The following is a 16,779-nucleotide window of genomic DNA, read 5'->3' on the forward strand; positions in this document are numbered from 1 at the left end:
AAATCAGCAGCAGATAAATTTCTTTAGCCCAGAGGTGGGAGGTGTTTTGTAAAACCTCCAGCATTGCCTCGTGCTCTTCCCTGACTGTTCCTGTCCCCCAGAGGCGGAGAAGCTGAACAAGATGAGCTCCCTCCTGGAGAGGCTCCACGCCAAGTACAGCCAGAACAGGCCCTGGACAGAGACCATGAAGCTGGTCCGGCAGGTCATGGTGAGGATTCCCAGGCTCTGCTTTCTTTTTGTGGTGGCTTCTCAGATCTCCTCAAGGTGTTTCTGTTTTGCCCAAGGTTTTCGCTCCCTCCTGGGTCATTGGGGTTGGGGGGTGTCAGTCCTTGCAGGGCATAGGGGAGGGAGGAATGTCCAGGCCCTCCCTGCTTGATGAGCCTTTGCTAATTACACGTTAATTTTCAGCTCAGTGCCAGGAAAAGGATCAAACTCGTGTTTTTTATTTGCTGTTTCAAGATACTGTTTTGTAGAGCAGTTTGCTCCCTGTTCAGTGATATTGAACACTCAGTGTTGGCTTAGTCAAAAGTTAGTTTGAAGTATTATTAGTTTGAAAAACTATTAGTTTGAAATATTAGTCTCTGGGAGTGAGTGGGGAAGGAGGAGCAGGAGGCAGGGGAGAGCTCCAGCAAAGCCCTTTGCACATATCCAGGTGCTAGAAGTGTGCCTGGCTCCTTATTTCTCTGCCCTCTCTCTTAGAACTCTGAGTTTAGACCTGTTAAAAGTTGCTACAATCTGTTCTTCTGGCTGACCAAGCTGCCAGAAAGCAAATAAATCAATTCCAGGCCTCCCTCTGTTACCTGCTCCCAAAGCAGGTAACTTCTCCTACAGGAATCAAGAGGATGTGATTTGGGGATGAAATCTAACCTGCTTTTAGTTACCTCAATAAACCTCACTTGGCTGCACAAAAGTTGCAATAATTCCCACTTCCTGAGGAATACACAAAAATGACCTTTTTTCTTCTTCTTTGTGACCAAGGAAAAGCGAGTTGTGCTGAACTCGGGGGGGCACCAGCACCTGGTGAGCTGCTTGGAGACACTGCAGAAGGCCCTGAAAGGTTGGTGTGTCCTCTGGGGGGTGAAATCCTGTGGGAACGCTCCATAAAAACACCCAGGGCGCTGCTGGCACATCTCCTGGTGCTCAGGTGAACATCAGCACACTGAGCTCAGAGCCAGGCAGGAGCAGGCAGGGTTGGCTGTGCTGCCTTTACTGGGAAAATCCTCTCTTTGCCCAGAGAAGCTGGGGCTGCCCCAGCCCTGGAAGTGTCCAAGGCCAGGCTGGATGGGGCTTGGAGCAACCTGGGCTAGTGAAAGGTGTCCCTGGCCATGGCAGGGGGTGGGACTGGATGAGCTTTAAGGTACAGGGAATTTTTAATCCATCCCTGGATTCTGCTTGCAGCAGAAGTTCCCTTCTCTCTGTGCAGTTTGGGAAGGTTTTGCTCTCTCTGTGCAGGTGGTTCTGCCTGTACTGGAGCACAGATCCTCTGTAGCTGCACGTGGGAAGGAGTGAGCAGACCTGGGGGAGGGACTGACTGGTTGGGGTTGGGTTTATTGCTGATTTATTCCTCGGGGAGTGTCAGCTCATTGCAGTGAGCCCTGTTTCTGTCCTCTCCCCAGTCTCGTCCCTGCCTGCCATGACAGACCGCCTGGAGTCCATCGCCAGGCAGAGCGGGTGGGTCCCCCCGAGCTCCCGGCCAAGACCTTCCCTGCTTCCCTGCCCACACCAGCCCCTCCTGCTGCTGCTGGGCCCGGGGGTTTGGTGTGCATCTCACAGCAACCTCTGTTGTGTTTTCTCTGCACAGCCTGGGGTCCCACCTGAGCGCCAACGGCACCGAGTGCTACATCACCTCGGACATGTTCTACGTGGAAGTGCAGCTGGACCCCACCGGGCTGCTCTGTGATGTCAAGGTGGCCCACCATGGAGAGAACCCCGTGGTGGGTATTCCCAGGAAAGAGGGTGGGAATGCCTCTGTGGTTTTGGGGTTGCTGTTCACCTCCCTCTCGTTTGAGCGGAGGAAATGGGTTGTGTTTAATGTTCCCCAGCACCTGGAGTTGCACCTTTGCTGCTCGTTCTAGTGGGAAGTAAAGCCCTCCATGGAGTAGTTTGCTCCTGTGGGATAATCTGATTGATTACATATTAATGTGGATTATTAGCTGGAAAAGTTATTTGAGGAAGTTCTGTCTGTGATTCTGAGGATTTTGTGGAAGTTATCGCCGTGTTTCTGAGGAAAGGAAAGGGAAATTAATGGAATGGAAAGTACTAAAAGGGGGAATGCTGGAAGAAACTGGAAGAAAATGGCTTTATTGCCCTTCTGCACGTGGAGGAGAGTTTGAACTTGGTATTAAAGTGACCTCTTCTGATGACAGGCCATCTTTGATATCTACATAAAGTCATAGGTTTCCAACTTAAGGCTTCACAATTTGAAAAGTTTATTTCAGGTAAGTCATTTAAGAGGAAATATTCTTGCTTGAGTTTGTCCCAGTGGGGCTTAACGAGCAGAACTAGAACCAGAGCAAGGTGTGGTTGTGAGCACTGGGCTGTTCCACGGGAAGAGCTGGTGCTCAGGAATTTTACTCTCCTGATATTTTCCAGTTGCTGTGCTGCACAAAGCCTGAAATCACTGCATCCCACACTGATATCCTTGTTCTTTCCTTTCCAGAGCTGTCCAGAACTGGTGCAGCACCTGAGGTGAGTAACAAGGTTTGCTGGTTGTGTTTTCTGACAGGTTTCTCTTTGCTGGGGTGATCTGATGGTATTTTCTGTCTGGAAACACAAAGTGTTTCATAACTGCTCCTTCCCCACAAAGTCTCTCCCCTTCTCCAGAGGGTTTACTGGCTTTGCTTCAGATCCTTGTGATTCTGGTTGCTCTGCAAAGGTGTCTCCAAAGCCACAGCACGGCTTTAACACTGAATCATTTAAAGGACACATTTTGTAGCTTTTATGTAGCAAAAGTCTCTTGTGAAGTGACTTTGTATTAACAACACTTTCTGTAAAAACCCCTTCTCTGTTACAAATTTGAATACTTGGTAACTTTCCCTCCCTTCTCCCTTTCAGAGAGAAAAATTTTGATGAGTTTTCTAAACATCTGAGGGGGCTGGTGAACCTGTACAAGCTGCCAGGAGAGAAGTGAGTCTGGAGTGTATTTATATCCCCACACAAAAAAAATCAAACAGGTCTAGACTACATTTATTTGTATCCTCATATTTAAAGGAAACAAACTTCCAAGCTGTAGGTGTGCACTGAGCAGTTCAAGTTTTCTCATGTTGTTCTGTTGTTGTTTTTTTTCTTTTTTCTCAGCAAACTTAAAACTAAAATGTACTTGGCTCTGCAGTCCCTGGAGTTGGATCTCCAAAAGATGGCTGGGATGTACTGGTAAGGATGGGTGGGTTTTATGTGTGTAAATACGTGCTCAGGGCTCTGAGAAACTCCTTTTTAACTGCAGAATTCAAGTGAGAGTCTCAAAGGCAAAGTAATAAGTTTGGAAACAGATAGATTCCCAAGAAACTGGGAAACTTCTGACCATCTTTCACTGCTGTAGGTTTGGTGGATAAACCAGCCATGCTCTAGAGAGTAAAACAGCTTTTGTTCTGGCTGTAACAGTGCAAAGTTTAGAATCAGTCCCATTGTGGGACCCAGAAGTGTGTATTTTGAGGTAAAATCCTGGACTCAGGTGCAGATTTTGACTTGTTACTATCTGATTTCTTCTCTTGCAGGCAAGCCACCAATGCCAACCCCCTCGACAAGATTCTCCACGGCAGTGTTGGTTATCTCACCCCCAGGAGTGGAGGTACCTGTGATTGACACTTAAAAAAGGAATTAATTAAAATTCCCTTGCTCAGGGCCCCTTTTTGCAGGCGTTGGTTTCACACGAGCTGATGGCAGAGCTAGAAAATAATAATAATAATAATAATAATAATAATAATAATAATAATAAAACTAAAAGGGGGACAAGGTGGTTGGGTGTTTGTGTGGTCTTGGGGGTCGGCAGTGACCAGGTTGATTGTCAGGATGCCTGACCAGAAGCTCCTGTCCCCCAGGTCTGCTGATGAACCTCAAATATTACGTGTCCCCCTACGATTTATTTGAGGACGGCACCGGAGCCCCCGTGATCCTGCACGAGAACAGTGGTAGGTCAGCTCTGCAAGTGGGGTGGGCTCCTGTTGCTTGAGGGAGAGGAGGAAGAAGTACAAGTCCAGATTGAGTCCCCTCTGCTGTCACCTTGGGGAAGTCACAGCTTGGCTTACTGAGGACACGGGTTTAGTGAGCCCGGGTGTAAACGCTGGCCCAGGCCACCATTGTCTTGAACCTTGTGGCTGTGCTGGAGGTAGAACTGGGCTCCTGATGGGGTGACAGTCTGCAGACAGAGCCTTTTCATTAGGCAGAATCTCATTTTAAAATCGAGTAATCCTTTGAAACTGCACAGCCAGTATGTCAGCTCTCTGGTGTCTCAGCTCTATACTGGTTCTCCTTCAGTCACTGAGCTTTACTTCTGTATTACAGAGTGAATCAGGCACAGGATGTGATCCTTGGGGTGTCCTGGGCAGGGCCAGGAGTTGAACTCAATGATCCTGATGGGTCACCTCCAACTCAGGATGTTCTATGATTCCATGATTTATTTTGTTACTGGAATAGAAACATAGAATCACACAGAACGCTTTGGGTGGGAAGTAACTTACAGCCCATCCAGTCCCACCTCCTGCTATTCCAGCTTCCACTAGGCCAGGTTTCTCCAAGCTCTGTCCATCCTGGCCTTGGACTCTTCCAGGGATGGGGAATTTATTTAATTCATGAAGTATTTAACGTATAAAACTCGCATTGGTGTTTTTTCCCATCAGCTCACGTTACAGTTGGGTTCTTTCCCTGTTCCCCCCTGCAGTTCCTCGCTCGCTGGGTATGAACGTGGCCGTGACAGTCGAGGGCACCATGACCATGCACAAGCTTCCCATTGCTCCCCTGATCATGGGCTCCCACCCCGTGGACAGCAAAGGGTAAGGGCAGGACAGGAGTCCCACACTCCACCCTCAGCTGCAGTCAGAGAGGGGAGGTGCCTGCATTGTACAAATGATGTGTGTGCTGTCTCTAAGCCAAGAAACACCTATTTCAGGACTCTGACGTGCTTTGGAGCAGCGTCTTTATTTTTAATATATCTTTGAGCAAACATAAATGCCGTGTCAGGTGTTCACAGCAGAAGCCAGAGCCGTGCCCTGCTCCTAATCCCACCTGTTATCCCCCCACTGTCCCAGGACCCCGTCCTTCTCCTCCATCACCAGTGCCAACAGCGTGGATTTACCGGCCTGTTTCTTCCTGAAGTTCCCACGTCCCATCCCGGTGTCTCGAGCTTTCATTCAGAAACTTCAGAGCTGCACAGGTGGGTTGCAGACCTGTCAAGACACATTCCCTGGGGTTTTATGGCTGTTTCCCTGGTTTCTGCCCATAAGTGCTGCCGATTTCTAACGTGTGCCAGGGGATTTTTGCTCGAGGTTTCGCGGTGGTCGCGGCAAAACCCGGACGGGCTTCCCGGCGTCTCTTCCTGGCTCCTGCCGTCATTCTGTGCCCTCTTGTGCCCTCAGGGATCCCGCTGTTTGACACCCCGCCCACGTTTGTTCCCCTGTACGAGCTGATCACGCAGTTTGAGCTCTCCAAGGAGGCTGATCCCCTGCCCTTGAACCACAACATGCGCTTCTACGCCGTAAGTGTGCTGTCACAGCCAGCCTGGGACACTCGGGGCAGCCTTTGGGGGGGGTCAGCTCCTTCAGGTGTCTTCCAAGTAAGGTAAAGGAAGTTGGTTCAGCATTTATTAACAACGAGCTATCCATTATTAACCAGAGCTATCCAAGCATTAGGATTCGGGTACAGACATGAGGCCCTGGCACAGGTTGCCCAGAGAAGCTGGGGCTGCCCCTGGATCCCTGGAAGTGTCCAAGGCCAGGTTGGATGGGGCTTGGAGCAACCTGGGCTGGTGGAAGGTGTCCCTGCCCATGGCAGGGGGTGGAACTGAATGAGCTTTAACGTCCTTTCTAACCAAAACCATTCCATAATGACCATGGTAATTAGGAAAATTATGTGATGAGAGATGCTTTGCTGTTGGGGTGCAGCTGCAGAGAGGAGAGCAGAGGTGTGGGGCTGAGCCTTCCCAGGATCTGTCCCTTCCTCTTGTCCAGGCTGTGGTGTGTGGCTGAATGAATTGCATCAGCCTGGGAGAAATCCTGATTCTTAAATTTATCTCCTGTCAACTCCAGAGGATTCTCCCCTTGGAAGGGCTGCCATACCATGTGAAGCTCTTTTAGTGGGAACAGTGAATGCTGTTGGGCAGTTGCACTTCTGAGGAGCCAAAATCATGTTTTCCTTGTTCAGATTGCAAGGAAAACATTCTCATTGTTTGTCCCTTTCATCCAGAAGGGTGGTTTGGTGTCACTGGGATCTGGACACTGCTCTGTCCTTCTAAATGTCCATTATCCCCTTCCACCCAGTTGGAGTAAAGCCCAAACTGTCTTGTCAGGCTCTTCCAGGACAGCAACACTGTTACTTCCTGAACAAGGACGCCCCTCTCCCGGATGGAAGGAGCCTCCAGGGCACTCTGATCAGTAAAATCGCCTTCCAGCACCCGGGCAGGGTTCCCCTCATCCTCAACCTCATCAGGCACCAGGTGGCCTACAACACCCTCATCGGCAGCTGCGTCAAGAGGACAGTCCTCAAGGAAGGTGGGTGCCACAGCCAGTGGGACCTGATGTAGGGATCATAAGCCCTGGGTACTTTTCCCAGATGCAGGAATATAAAATGAGGTCTGAGGCACTTGCCTTATTTTTTTTTTCCCCTGGTTCATCTCCCACGTTCCCTCAGTTACCAGTTCCCGTGTCTTTCAGATTCTCCCGGGATCCTGCAGTTTGAGGTTTGCCCTCTCTCCGACTCCTGTTTCAGTGTCTCCTTCCAGCACCCCGTGAATGACTCCCTGGTGTGTGGTAAGTGGGCTCAGTGACACCAGGAGGGGGTTTTTGGGAAGGCTGGCAGGGTCTCCTTGCCCTGTGTGCGGGACTCTGACCTCTCCCAAACTCTCTCTTCCAGTGGTGATGGATGTGCAGGACTCCACCCACGTGAACTGTAAGCTGTACAAGGGGCTGTCCGACGCCCTTATCTGTACAGATGATTTCATTGCCAAAGTTGTTCAAAGGTAAGCTGGAATCCTGTCCCTCCTCGCACTCCCAGTCCCACAGATGAGCTCTGCTCTGCCTCATGTTTATCCAGCACTTTTGGAGCTGTTCTGTGGGTGGGTAGTTGGAAGAGGGGAAAGCTCAGAGCCCTCCTGAAAATTCCATCCCAGGCATTGACCCATAGCTGGTTATTTTTGGGTTGGTTGTTTGCACAGAGCTTTTATCGGGGTTCCTCCACCTCAGCCACGTTCAGAACAGAGCAGGACATTCCCAGGGCAAGGACAGCTGTTAAACTGCCACCTTTGGAGTGAGAAGAGCTGGTTTTGCTTCCAGCATGTTATAGATTTGTCCTCCCTGAGTAGAATGTGGTGGTATTACTGATTTTTGATCAATGATCTAGTGGAAGGTGACCCTGCCCATTGCAGGGGGTGGAACTGGGTGGGCTTTAAGGTCCCTTCCAAGCCAAACCATTCCATGATGGTACAATTGCATCCTGTGCTTTTGAACTACAAGATGATGATCTCTCAGCTGTTAGTTGTTGGAGTTAATTGGTTCTCTGCGATTACAAGGAGGTGCATAAAGGCACAGGTGTCTCCTGGCTGGGTAAGTGTGGTGGGATAAGTGTAAATCCAAGCAGAACAGGAGGACATTTACCTGCTGTGGAACCCTGGACCTGCTGCTCTCCTGTGCAAGCCCCTCAGTGGTTGTTTTGTGGCTGGTGCAGGTGCAAAGCCCTGCAGTGCCCTTTGCTGACCCCTTGCTGTGTGTTGCAGGTGCATGTCCATCCCCGTGACCATGAGGGCGATCCGTAGGAAAGCAGAAACCATTCAAGCTGACACCCCAGCCCTGTCCCTCATTGCAGAGACAGTGGAAGACATGGTGAAGAAAAACCTGCCCCCCGCCAGCAGCCCAGGGTATGGCATGACCACAGGCAGCAACCCAATGAGCGGGACCACCACCCCAACCAACACTTTTCCTGGGGGGCCCATCACTACTTTGTTTAACATGAGCATAAGCATGAAAGAGAGGCATGACTCGGTGGGCCATGGGGAGGACTTCAGCAAAGTGTCTCAGAACCCTATTCTCACTAGTTTGTTGCAGATCACAGGGAATGTGGGGTCAACCCTTGGCTCAAGTCCGACCCCCCCCCACCACACACCACCACCAGTATCCTCACCAGCCAGCAACACCAAGAACCACCCCATGCTCATGAACCTCCTTAAGGAGAATCCCCCTCAGGATTTCTCCACCCTGTATGGGAGCAGCCCCCTGGAAAGGCAGAACTCTTCCTCTGGCTCCCCCAGGATGGAGATGGGCCCCGGGGGGAATAAGCAAAAGAAAAAAAAATCCCGCGTGCCGGCCGACAAGCCCAAGCACCAGACTGAGGACGATTTCCAGAGGGAGCTCTTCTCCATGGACGTTGACTCCCAGAACCCCATTTTTGACGTGAACATGACCGCAGACACCCTGGACACCCCCCACATTACTCCAGCCCCCAGCCAGTGCAGCACTCCTCCCGCCACCTACCCCCAGGCGCTGCCCCACGCCCAGCCCAGCATCCAGAGGATGGTCCGTCTGTCCAGCTCCGACAGCATCGGGCCCGACGTCACCGACATCCTCTCCGACATAGCGGAGGAGGCCTCCAAGCTGCCCCCCAGCACCGAGGACTGCCCACCCATGGGGACTCCGGTCCGAGACTCCTCTAGTTCAGGACATTCACAAAGTGCCCTCTTTGACCCCGATGTGTTTCAGGCCAACAGCAGTGAGAACCCCTACACAGACCCCGCAGACCTGATCGCTGACGCCGCTGTGAGCCCCAACAGCGACTCCTCCAACCATTTCTTCCCAGACGGAGTAGATTTCAACCCTGACTTGCTCAACAGTCAGAGCCAGAGTGGTTTTGGGGAGGAGTACTTTGATGAGAGCAGTCAGAGTGGAGACACTGATGATTTCAAGGGCTATGCATCCCAGGCTCTAACTAACTTAGGGGTGCAGGTCCTGGGGGCTGACGGGGGGGAAAATAAATTTAAGGGGAGCAATCCATCGGACACGGTGGATTTCAGTATTATTGCAGCTGCCAGCAAAGCTCTGGGCTCCTCGGACATCATGGAGCACCACAGTGGAGGTCAGAGCCCCTTGCTGAACACAGGGGATCTGGGAAAGGAGAAGTCTCAGAAACGGGTAAAGGAAGGCAATGGGTCTGGAAGTGCCATGGCAGGGGCAGGGATAGACGGGAAGCCGGGGAAGCGCAGCCGGACCCCATCCAGCGATGGGAAAAGTAAGGAGAAGCTTCCGAAGCGGAAGAAGCAGGAGACAGATGGTAAATCTCCATCTCACAGCTCATCAAACAGGCCCTTCACACCGCCGGCCAGCACAGGTGGGTCCAAATCTCCAGGGAGTTCGGGCAGATCTCAGACTCCTCCCGGGGTGGCCACTCCCCCTATTCCAAAAATAACCATCCAGATCCCCAAAGGAACAGTGACTGTTGGCAAACCATCGTCGCACGGTCAGTACACGAGCAGTGGTTCTGTCACCTCCTCCAGCAGCAAAAGCCATCACAGCCATTCTTCCTCCTCCTCCTCTTCTTCCTCCTCTTCAACCTCAGGCAAAATTAAAAGCAAATCAGAAGGGTCTTCTGGCTCAAAGATGAGCAGCAGCCTCTACTCGGGCCAGGGCGGCTCCGGGTCGGGTCAGTCCAAGGGCTCGGCCCAGTCGGTGGGAAAGCCGGGATCCTCCCCCATCACCAAGCACGGCCTCAGCACCGGCTCTGGCAGCACCAAGATGAAACCTCAAGGAAAGCCATCGTCGCTCATGAACCCTTCCATGAGCAAACCCAACATCTCCCCGTCCCACTCGCGGCCCTCGGGGGGGTCTGACAAACTTGCCTCTCCCATGAAGCCCGTCCCAGGCACTCCCCCGTCATCTAAAGCGAAGTCCCCCATCAGTTCAGGCTCTGGTGGGTCCCATATGTCCGGGACTGGGTCGGGCTCGAGCATGAAATCCTCTTCAGGAATGGGATCCTCTGGGTCCATGTCGCAGAAACCACCTCCCTCGTCAAATTCCTCCACGGCATCTTCCTCTTCCTTTTCGTCCAGCGGGTCTTCCATGTCCTCCTCCCAGAACCAGCATGGAAGTTCCAAGGGCAAGTCTCCGAGCAGGAACAAGAAGCCCTCCCTGACTGCAGTCATAGACAAGCTGAAGCACGGGGTGGTCACCAGTGGGCCCGGCGGGGACGACCCCATGGACGGACAGATGGGGCCCAGCTCCAATTCCTCAGGCCATGCCATGTCCTCCAAACACAACATGTCCGGGGGGGAGTTCCAGGGCAAACGGGAGAAGAGCGACAAGGAGAAATCCAAGGTCTCTGTTTCCGGAGGGTCCGGCGACTCCTCCAAGAAGAACTCGGATTCCAAAAGCGTCGGGAGCACCGGGGTGGCCAAAATCATCATCAGCAAACACGACGGCGGCTCCCCCAGCATCAAGGCCAAAGTCACCCTGCAGAAACCCGGCGAGGGCGGCGGGGACGGGCTCAGGCCCCAGATGGCCTCGTCCAAAAGCTACGGATCCCCCCTGATCAGCGGGTCCACCCCGAAGCACGAGCGCTGCTCCCCCAGCCACAGCAAGTCCCCGGCCTACACCCCCCAGAACATCGACAGCGAGAGCGAGTCCGGCTCCTCCATCGCCGAGAAGTCCTACCAGAACAGCCCCAGCTCCGACGACGGCATCCGGCCCCTGCCCGAGTACAGCGCCGAGAAGCACAAGAAGCACAAAAAGGAGAAGAAGAAAGTGAAGGACAAAGACCGGGACAGAGAGCGGGACCGGGACAAGGACAGGGACAAGAAGAAGTCCCACGGGATGAAGCCGGAGAGCTGGTCCAAGTCCCCGATCTCGGCGGAGCAGCCGCTCTCCATGGCCGGCAGCGCCATCCTGGCGGCCGAGAGGCCGTCCCGGGCCAGCCCCGAGTTCCTCATCGGGGAGGAGGATGATGATCTCATGGATGTGGCTCTAATTGGCAATTAGTTCTCTGACAGGAGCTGTCTGCAGGGTCCTGGGGGGGGAAGGAAGGAAGGAAGGAAGGAAGGAAGGATCCATCCCAAACCCGCCACGAGTGTGTGTTTGGAGAGGGGAAAAAAAAGTATTTCCAAGGTATTTCCAAGATTTTCAGATCTCCAGGGTCTGAGCAGGAGGTGTGAGTGCCAACACCTGCGGGCACTTCCACTCATCCTGAACTTACAAGTATTATCATCCCACTGGTGGAGTCCTGCGGGTGAAGCTGATTGTGGGAATGTGGGAGCAGCCCCCAAACTGGGGCCAACACAGACATAGGCTGGTCTGGGACATCCCAGTCCCTCTGCCCTCATCCCATTCAGGAGAAGTTCCTTTTGGATGTAGGAAGTTTTAAAGCTGTTATTTTAGGAAATGTTTTAGGGGTTGGGTTTTATTCTTTGGAAGAAGGAAAACCATGAGGGTTTTAATTTATTTGATTTCCGTGGCGTTTCTTCACCCAATGCCCAGCTCAGGGCGGGCTCTGCGTCCTCCTGGAGATCAGGATTTTATCCCAGGTCACAGCACTGAAGGGTTTCTGCCTTGGGTTTGACTTCCCTTTTTTTTTAGCTATTTATTCAGCTCCACATGGGAATGCCCTGTGCTCCTTGTTATCCCCAAAGGGAATTTGGGCAGCTCTGGTGATGTTGGTGACATCCTGACACGGTGGAATTCCAGCAGATCTCAGTTGGAAAGGGGCCCCTGTCTCCATCCGAGCGCTGCTTCCCTGGGAGCTTCCCTGGAATCCCCTCGTGCTCCTCAGCTGGGAACTGCGGTCACACACACAGGGATTAGTCTGGTGTCCTGCTTGGCACTGGCAGTGCCTGGAGAACAGTCCCTGAGCAGCTCAGCTGGGAGAAGAGTTGCAGCAGAAGCGCCGATTTCCTTAAAAGATGGATTTTGCCCTTTTGGCTGGAATGAGGAGCATGACTCAGGCGTCCTCTGGGTCCTGGCTGCTCTTGTGGTCCCTGAAAGGAAAGGAGGCTCAGGGGAGTGGTTTTATTTTTAAAAGCAGTTTCATCTGATTCACTCGAGAGGAATGTGGGAAATCAGGAGTTCTGCAAACACATCTCCTTTGGGATCACGGACTGAGTGGGATCACGGGCTCCTGCTCCCACTGGAATTTGCTGTCTGTTCCTGGAGACCAGGATTTCCCTGTGGGAACGAGGTTCTGCTTCCTTTTTGGGGCCTCAGCAAGAAAAGGTGTAAAGGATTTGAGTTCCCTTTAAACCACTGAGATTTCCCGTCCTGGGCTCACCCCGAGGATACCCCAGGAAAGCTGTTTCTTTTCCAGCTCTTTGGAAAGGCCAATGTCTTTGTCCCATTAATTGTAGGGATTTTTCACCTCTTCCTCCTGCCTCCAGCTGAATTCCAGAATGTGGGAGTCTTGGAGTTCTCCCAAGCCCTCCCAGCTCTGGAGAACTTTCCCTTCCTGTATTATCCAATATTTATCCTTTGTCCTGGGCACTGCAGCCTCCCCCTCCCCAGTGCTCCAGGGGCTGGAATGATAGGAAAATGGGAAACAAATCCCAACCTGGAGCAAATCCCATTATCAGCATTGGAATCATGTGACTGCCACGACGAGGATGTAAGGAATACAGTGCCAGAGGAATTTACCTGGAGACCCTGCACTGGGAATGACGCCGGCTTGGCCTCCGGAGGGATCCTGGCCCCTCTCCCGTGTTTATTTAACTCGTTTTTATGACAAAACCCCCTTTGATCCCTTCCCAGTTGTGTGAGGGCACAACCAGCCTTCCCAAAGAAGAGCTTTCAAGTGGAATCCAGGCTGGGAATCCCCCAGGAGCCGTGTTTTCCTGCTTGGAAACACATGAAAAATTGGAAGGAAATCCCGTCCAGCAGCAAAATGAACACAGAAAACGTGTTTTAGAGGAACAAACTGCACACGTTTCCTTTCCCCTCACCCAGACCAAAGCTCAGTATCCAAAATTCCCCCCCTGTGGAAGGTGGGAACAGAGGGAACAATGTCTCCTCCGGCCACTGCCAGAGGCACAGGTCCCAAATTTAAAGCTTTTCCCCCCGTTTTGGTGCCCTGTCCCCTTCCAATGACAAGTCCCATGAGATAACTGAGGTGTGAGACCGCACAGAGGCTCTCTGGGCTCTGAGAAATGGTTTATTTTTGAGCTATTTTTGCTTATTCTCGATGATTTTACATCTTTCAGTATTTTGGAAAGATTAAAATAAAGTGAAAATAAAAAAAAGTGAGGCAAATCTTTTAATCTCAGGTGGTGAAGCCAACACGGAGATTAAAAGAAGCTGGTTCTTTCCTCGCTGATCATGCTGTACATAAACCCCTGAGCTGGAGAAAGCGCTGGAATTGTAAATAATCCCGGCTCCCGCGGCAGCTTTTTGGGGCGGAAAGTGGAATTTTGACTTTTTTTTGAAATATTGCAGAGATCACGTTTATTTACATGCAAATAAACCCCTTTGGTACAAAGAGCTCTCGTGGGGGGTTGTTTTTTTGGGGGGGGGGGAGGCGGGGAAATGGGGGGGGCGATCCCCGCCACGCTTGATTTTCCCGCGGGAATGACATCATCGTGACGTCACGCCGGCGCGCGGCGCTGATTGGCGGAGCGCGGCGGTCCCGGAAGGGACGGGCGGGGGACGCCCCCCCCCCAAGCCGGGACCCCCCGATCCCCGCAGCCCCCCCGGGACCGGGGGGACGATCCTGCGGGTCCCGGAGCCCCCCGGGAAAAAGAGGGGGTGGGGCAGCGCCCCTGCCCGCCCTCCCCCTCCCCAGCCGGGGGAGGGGGCGGCAGGACCCCGGCGGCGGCGCGATGGGGGCGGCGGCCTGCGGGGTAGGTGGGGGGGCAGCCCCGGGGTGTCCCCTGAGCCCCCTCCCTTCTGACCCCCCCCCAGGACAGCCCCGGCCCCCGGCCTTTTCCCCAGGAGCAGCCCCGGGCCCGAACCACCTCCCTTTTTTTCCGCCTCCTGGGGCAGCCCCTCTCCCCGTCCCCTCGCCCACCTCGGGGCAGCCGCTGTCCCGGACCCCCCCGCCCGCCCGGATCCCTCTCTCCTTCCCCTCGGCTCCCCTCTCCTCCCGCGGGGCACCCGGACCCCCGTCCACCCTCCCCTTTTTCCCCTCAACCTGGGGCACCCCCTCGCCTCCTTCCTCGCCCCCCATCGTCCCCTCGGCCCCCCCGGGGCAGCTCCGGATCCCCCCACCCCGCTCTTCCTCTCCCCGGTGTGGGTGTCCTCCCTCCACCTCCCCCTTCCCTTTCCCTCCCAGGACATCCCCAATCCCTCTTCTCCCCACCGTGTGTCCCCCCTCCACCTCCTCCTTCCCCTTCCCCCCGCTTTACCCCCCCCGGTTCTCCCCCCGACCCTCCTTCCCCCCGGGGCACCTCTGTGTGTGTGTCCCCCTCCCTTGTCCCTCTCCCCCCCATTCCTATTCCCTCTCTCCCCCCTTTCCCATTCCTATTCCCATTCCCTCCTCTTTCACCCCTCATTCCCATTCCTTCCTGTCCCCCCCCATTCCCATTCCCTGTCCCACTCCCATTACCCCTTTCCCCCCTCTGTCCCTTCCCATTCCCATTCCAATTCCCGTTCCCATTTCCCCCTCTTTCACCCCCCACTCCCGTTCCCATTCCCTGCCCCCTCCATCCCATTCCCCGTTTCCCCCATTCCTGCTCCCATTTCCCATTCCCCTGTTCCCGCTCCCGTTCCCTATTCTCCCCATTCCCGTTCCCTATTCTCCCCATTCCCGTTCCCTATTCCCCCCCATTCCCCTCCATTCCCTATTCCCGCTCCCATTCCCTATTCCCACTCTCATTCCCTATTCCCATTCCCATTCCCTATTCCCCCCATTCCCATTCCCTATTCCCCCCCATTCCCTATTCCCCCCCATTCTCATTGCCCCTCCATTCCCGCTCCAATTCCCTATTCCCCCCATTCCCATTCCCTATTCCCCTCCATTCCCATTCCCTATTCCCCCCCATTCCCTATTCCTTCCCATTCCCATTTCCTCTCCCATTCCCGCTCCAATTCCCTATTCCCCCCCACTCCCATTCCCTATTCCCCCCCATTCCCATTCCCGCTCCCATTCCCTATTCCCCCCATTCCCATTCCCGCTCCCATTCCCTATCCCACTCCCATTCCCTATCCCCCCCATTCCCATCCCATTCCCACTGCCATTCCCGCTCCCATTCCCTATTCCCCCATTCCCACTGCCCCGCTTCCCGCTCCCATTCCCTATTCCCCCACTGCCATTCCCGCTCCCATTCCCTATTCCCCCATTCCCGCTCCCATTCCCGCTCCCATTCCCGCTCCCATTCCCGCTCCCATTCCCTATTCCCCCATTCCCACTGCCATTCCCGCTCCCATTCCCTATTCCCCCATTCCCACTGCCATTCCCGCTCCCATTCCCTATTCCCCCATTCCCACTGCCATTCCCGCTCCCATTCCCTATTCCCCCATTCCCACTGCCATTCCCGCTCCGTGCCGCCCCCCCGCCGCTCCCGCTCCCTCCCCGCTCTCGGGCGGCCAATGGTGGTTCCCGTTGCTGGCGGGTGCGCCGTGTTTTTGTTTTGGGTCGAAGTTGAGGCCCGAGCGGACGCGGCGGCGGCGCCGGGCCCAGGCCGGACCGCCGGGACCCCCCCCGGGACCCCCCCCGGGACACCCCCGGGACCCCCCCCGGCCCCTCCTCACCCCCCTTCCCCCCCGCCATGCGCAGGGACATGAACGGGGTCACCAAGAGCCGCTTTGAGGTGAGGCCCGACCGGCCCCGCGGGGGGAGCCCCGGCCCGGCCCGGCCGAGGGGGCGGGGGGGGACCGGGGAGGGGCTTTGTGAGACCCCCCCGAGCCCCCCCCGGACCCCCGGCCCGGACAGCGCGGCCCTGGGGGGGGCACGGCCGGGGGGGGCCGGGGGGGTGGTTTAATGGGGAGGGGGGGTCGTGTTCTGGAGACGTGTTTGGGTGCCCGAGGGGGGCTCAGGGCTGTGACCCCCCCCCCGGTTTGGGGGCTGTTGGTCCCCATTTCGGGGGGTGGTGTTTTTGGGGGGCTGTGGAGGGGCTCTGTGAATCGGCCGGGAGAGGCTGTTTAAATGGGGGGTGTCGTGTTTTGGGGGGGTTTTTGGGGGTGTGTGGGGGGCTCACGGCTGTGACCCCCCCGGTTTAGGGGGTGTTGGTGTGAAACGGCCCCATTTTTGGGGAGGGGAGATCTTTATTCGGGGGCCTGTTTGAATGGGGAGGGGGGTTCCTCTTCTGGGGGTGTGTTTGGGTGCCCAAGGGGGACTCAGAGCTGTGACCCCCCCGACTTGGGGGGTGTTGGTCCCCATTTCTGGGGAGTGGTGTTTTTGGGGGGCTGTGGAGGGGCTCTGTGAATCGGCCGGGGGGGCCGTTTGAATGGGGGGGGGGTTCGTGTCTGGGGGTGTGTTTGGGTGCCAAGGGGGACTCAGGGCTGTGACCCCCCCGACTTGGGGGGTGTTGGTGTGAAACGGCCCCATTTTTGGGGAGGGGGGATGTTTATGGGGGGGCTGTTTGAACGGGGAGGGGGGATCGTTTTCTGGGGGTGTGTTTGGGTGTCTGTGGGGGCTCAGGGCTGTGAGGATAAGGTTTGGGGGGTGTTGGTC

General features: G+C 54.8%; 2 protein-coding genes across 2 annotated transcripts in view; both read left to right on the forward strand.

The window, feature by feature from the left end:
- The first annotated feature begins 103 nt into the window (after window positions 1-103).
- MED1 (mediator complex subunit 1) lies at window positions 104-13,649 on the forward strand. The gene is made up of 16 exons (XM_039377979.1): window positions 104-208; window positions 979-1,057; window positions 1,617-1,671; window positions 1,802-1,934; window positions 2,660-2,688; window positions 3,055-3,126; window positions 3,298-3,372; window positions 3,714-3,787; window positions 4,038-4,127; window positions 4,877-4,988; window positions 5,244-5,368; window positions 5,571-5,689; window positions 6,500-6,701; window positions 6,864-6,959; window positions 7,063-7,168; window positions 7,922-13,649. The coding sequence occupies exons 1-16, from the start codon at window positions 122-124 to the stop codon at window positions 11,166-11,168; spliced, it is 4,701 nt and encodes a 1,566-aa protein (XP_039233913.1). The 5' UTR covers window positions 104-121; the 3' UTR covers window positions 11,169-13,649.
- A 2,027-nt stretch (window positions 13,650-15,676) lies between these two features.
- LOC114001601 (F-box/LRR-repeat protein 20) overlaps window positions 15,677-16,779 on the forward strand; it is a 39,181-nt gene continuing 38,078 nt past the window's right edge. The window contains exon 1 of the mRNA XM_039377978.1: window positions 15,677-15,916. Within this exon, the coding sequence (XP_039233912.1) occupies window positions 15,875-15,916 (42 nt within the window). The 5' untranslated portion in view covers window positions 15,677-15,874. The remainder of the gene's footprint in view (window positions 15,917-16,779) is intronic.

Source organism: Pipra filicauda, unplaced genomic scaffold (assembly GCF_003945595.2).
Source record: "Pipra filicauda isolate LSUMZ 115617 unplaced genomic scaffold, ASM394559v2 scaffold988_size96839_pilon, whole genome shotgun sequence".
Lineage (NCBI taxonomy): Eukaryota > Metazoa > Chordata > Aves > Passeriformes > Pipridae > Pipra > Pipra filicauda.

What these genes read in the sequence shown, in the direction of transcription:
- MED1 (XM_039377979.1), top strand. Translation starts at nt 122, where the DNA reads ATGAGCTCCCTCCTGGAGAGGCTCCACGCCAAGTACAGCCAGAACAGG. An exon ending in AGCTGGTCCGGCAGGTCATG is followed by an intron (nt 209 to 978) that starts GTGAGGATTCCC and finishes TTTGTGACCAAG; the next exon opens with GAAAAGCGAGTTGTGCTGAA. An exon ending in GAATGACTCCCTGGTGTGTG is followed by an intron (nt 6,960 to 7,062) that starts GTAAGTGGGCTC and finishes TCTCTCTTCCAG; the next exon opens with TGGTGATGGATGTGCAGGAC.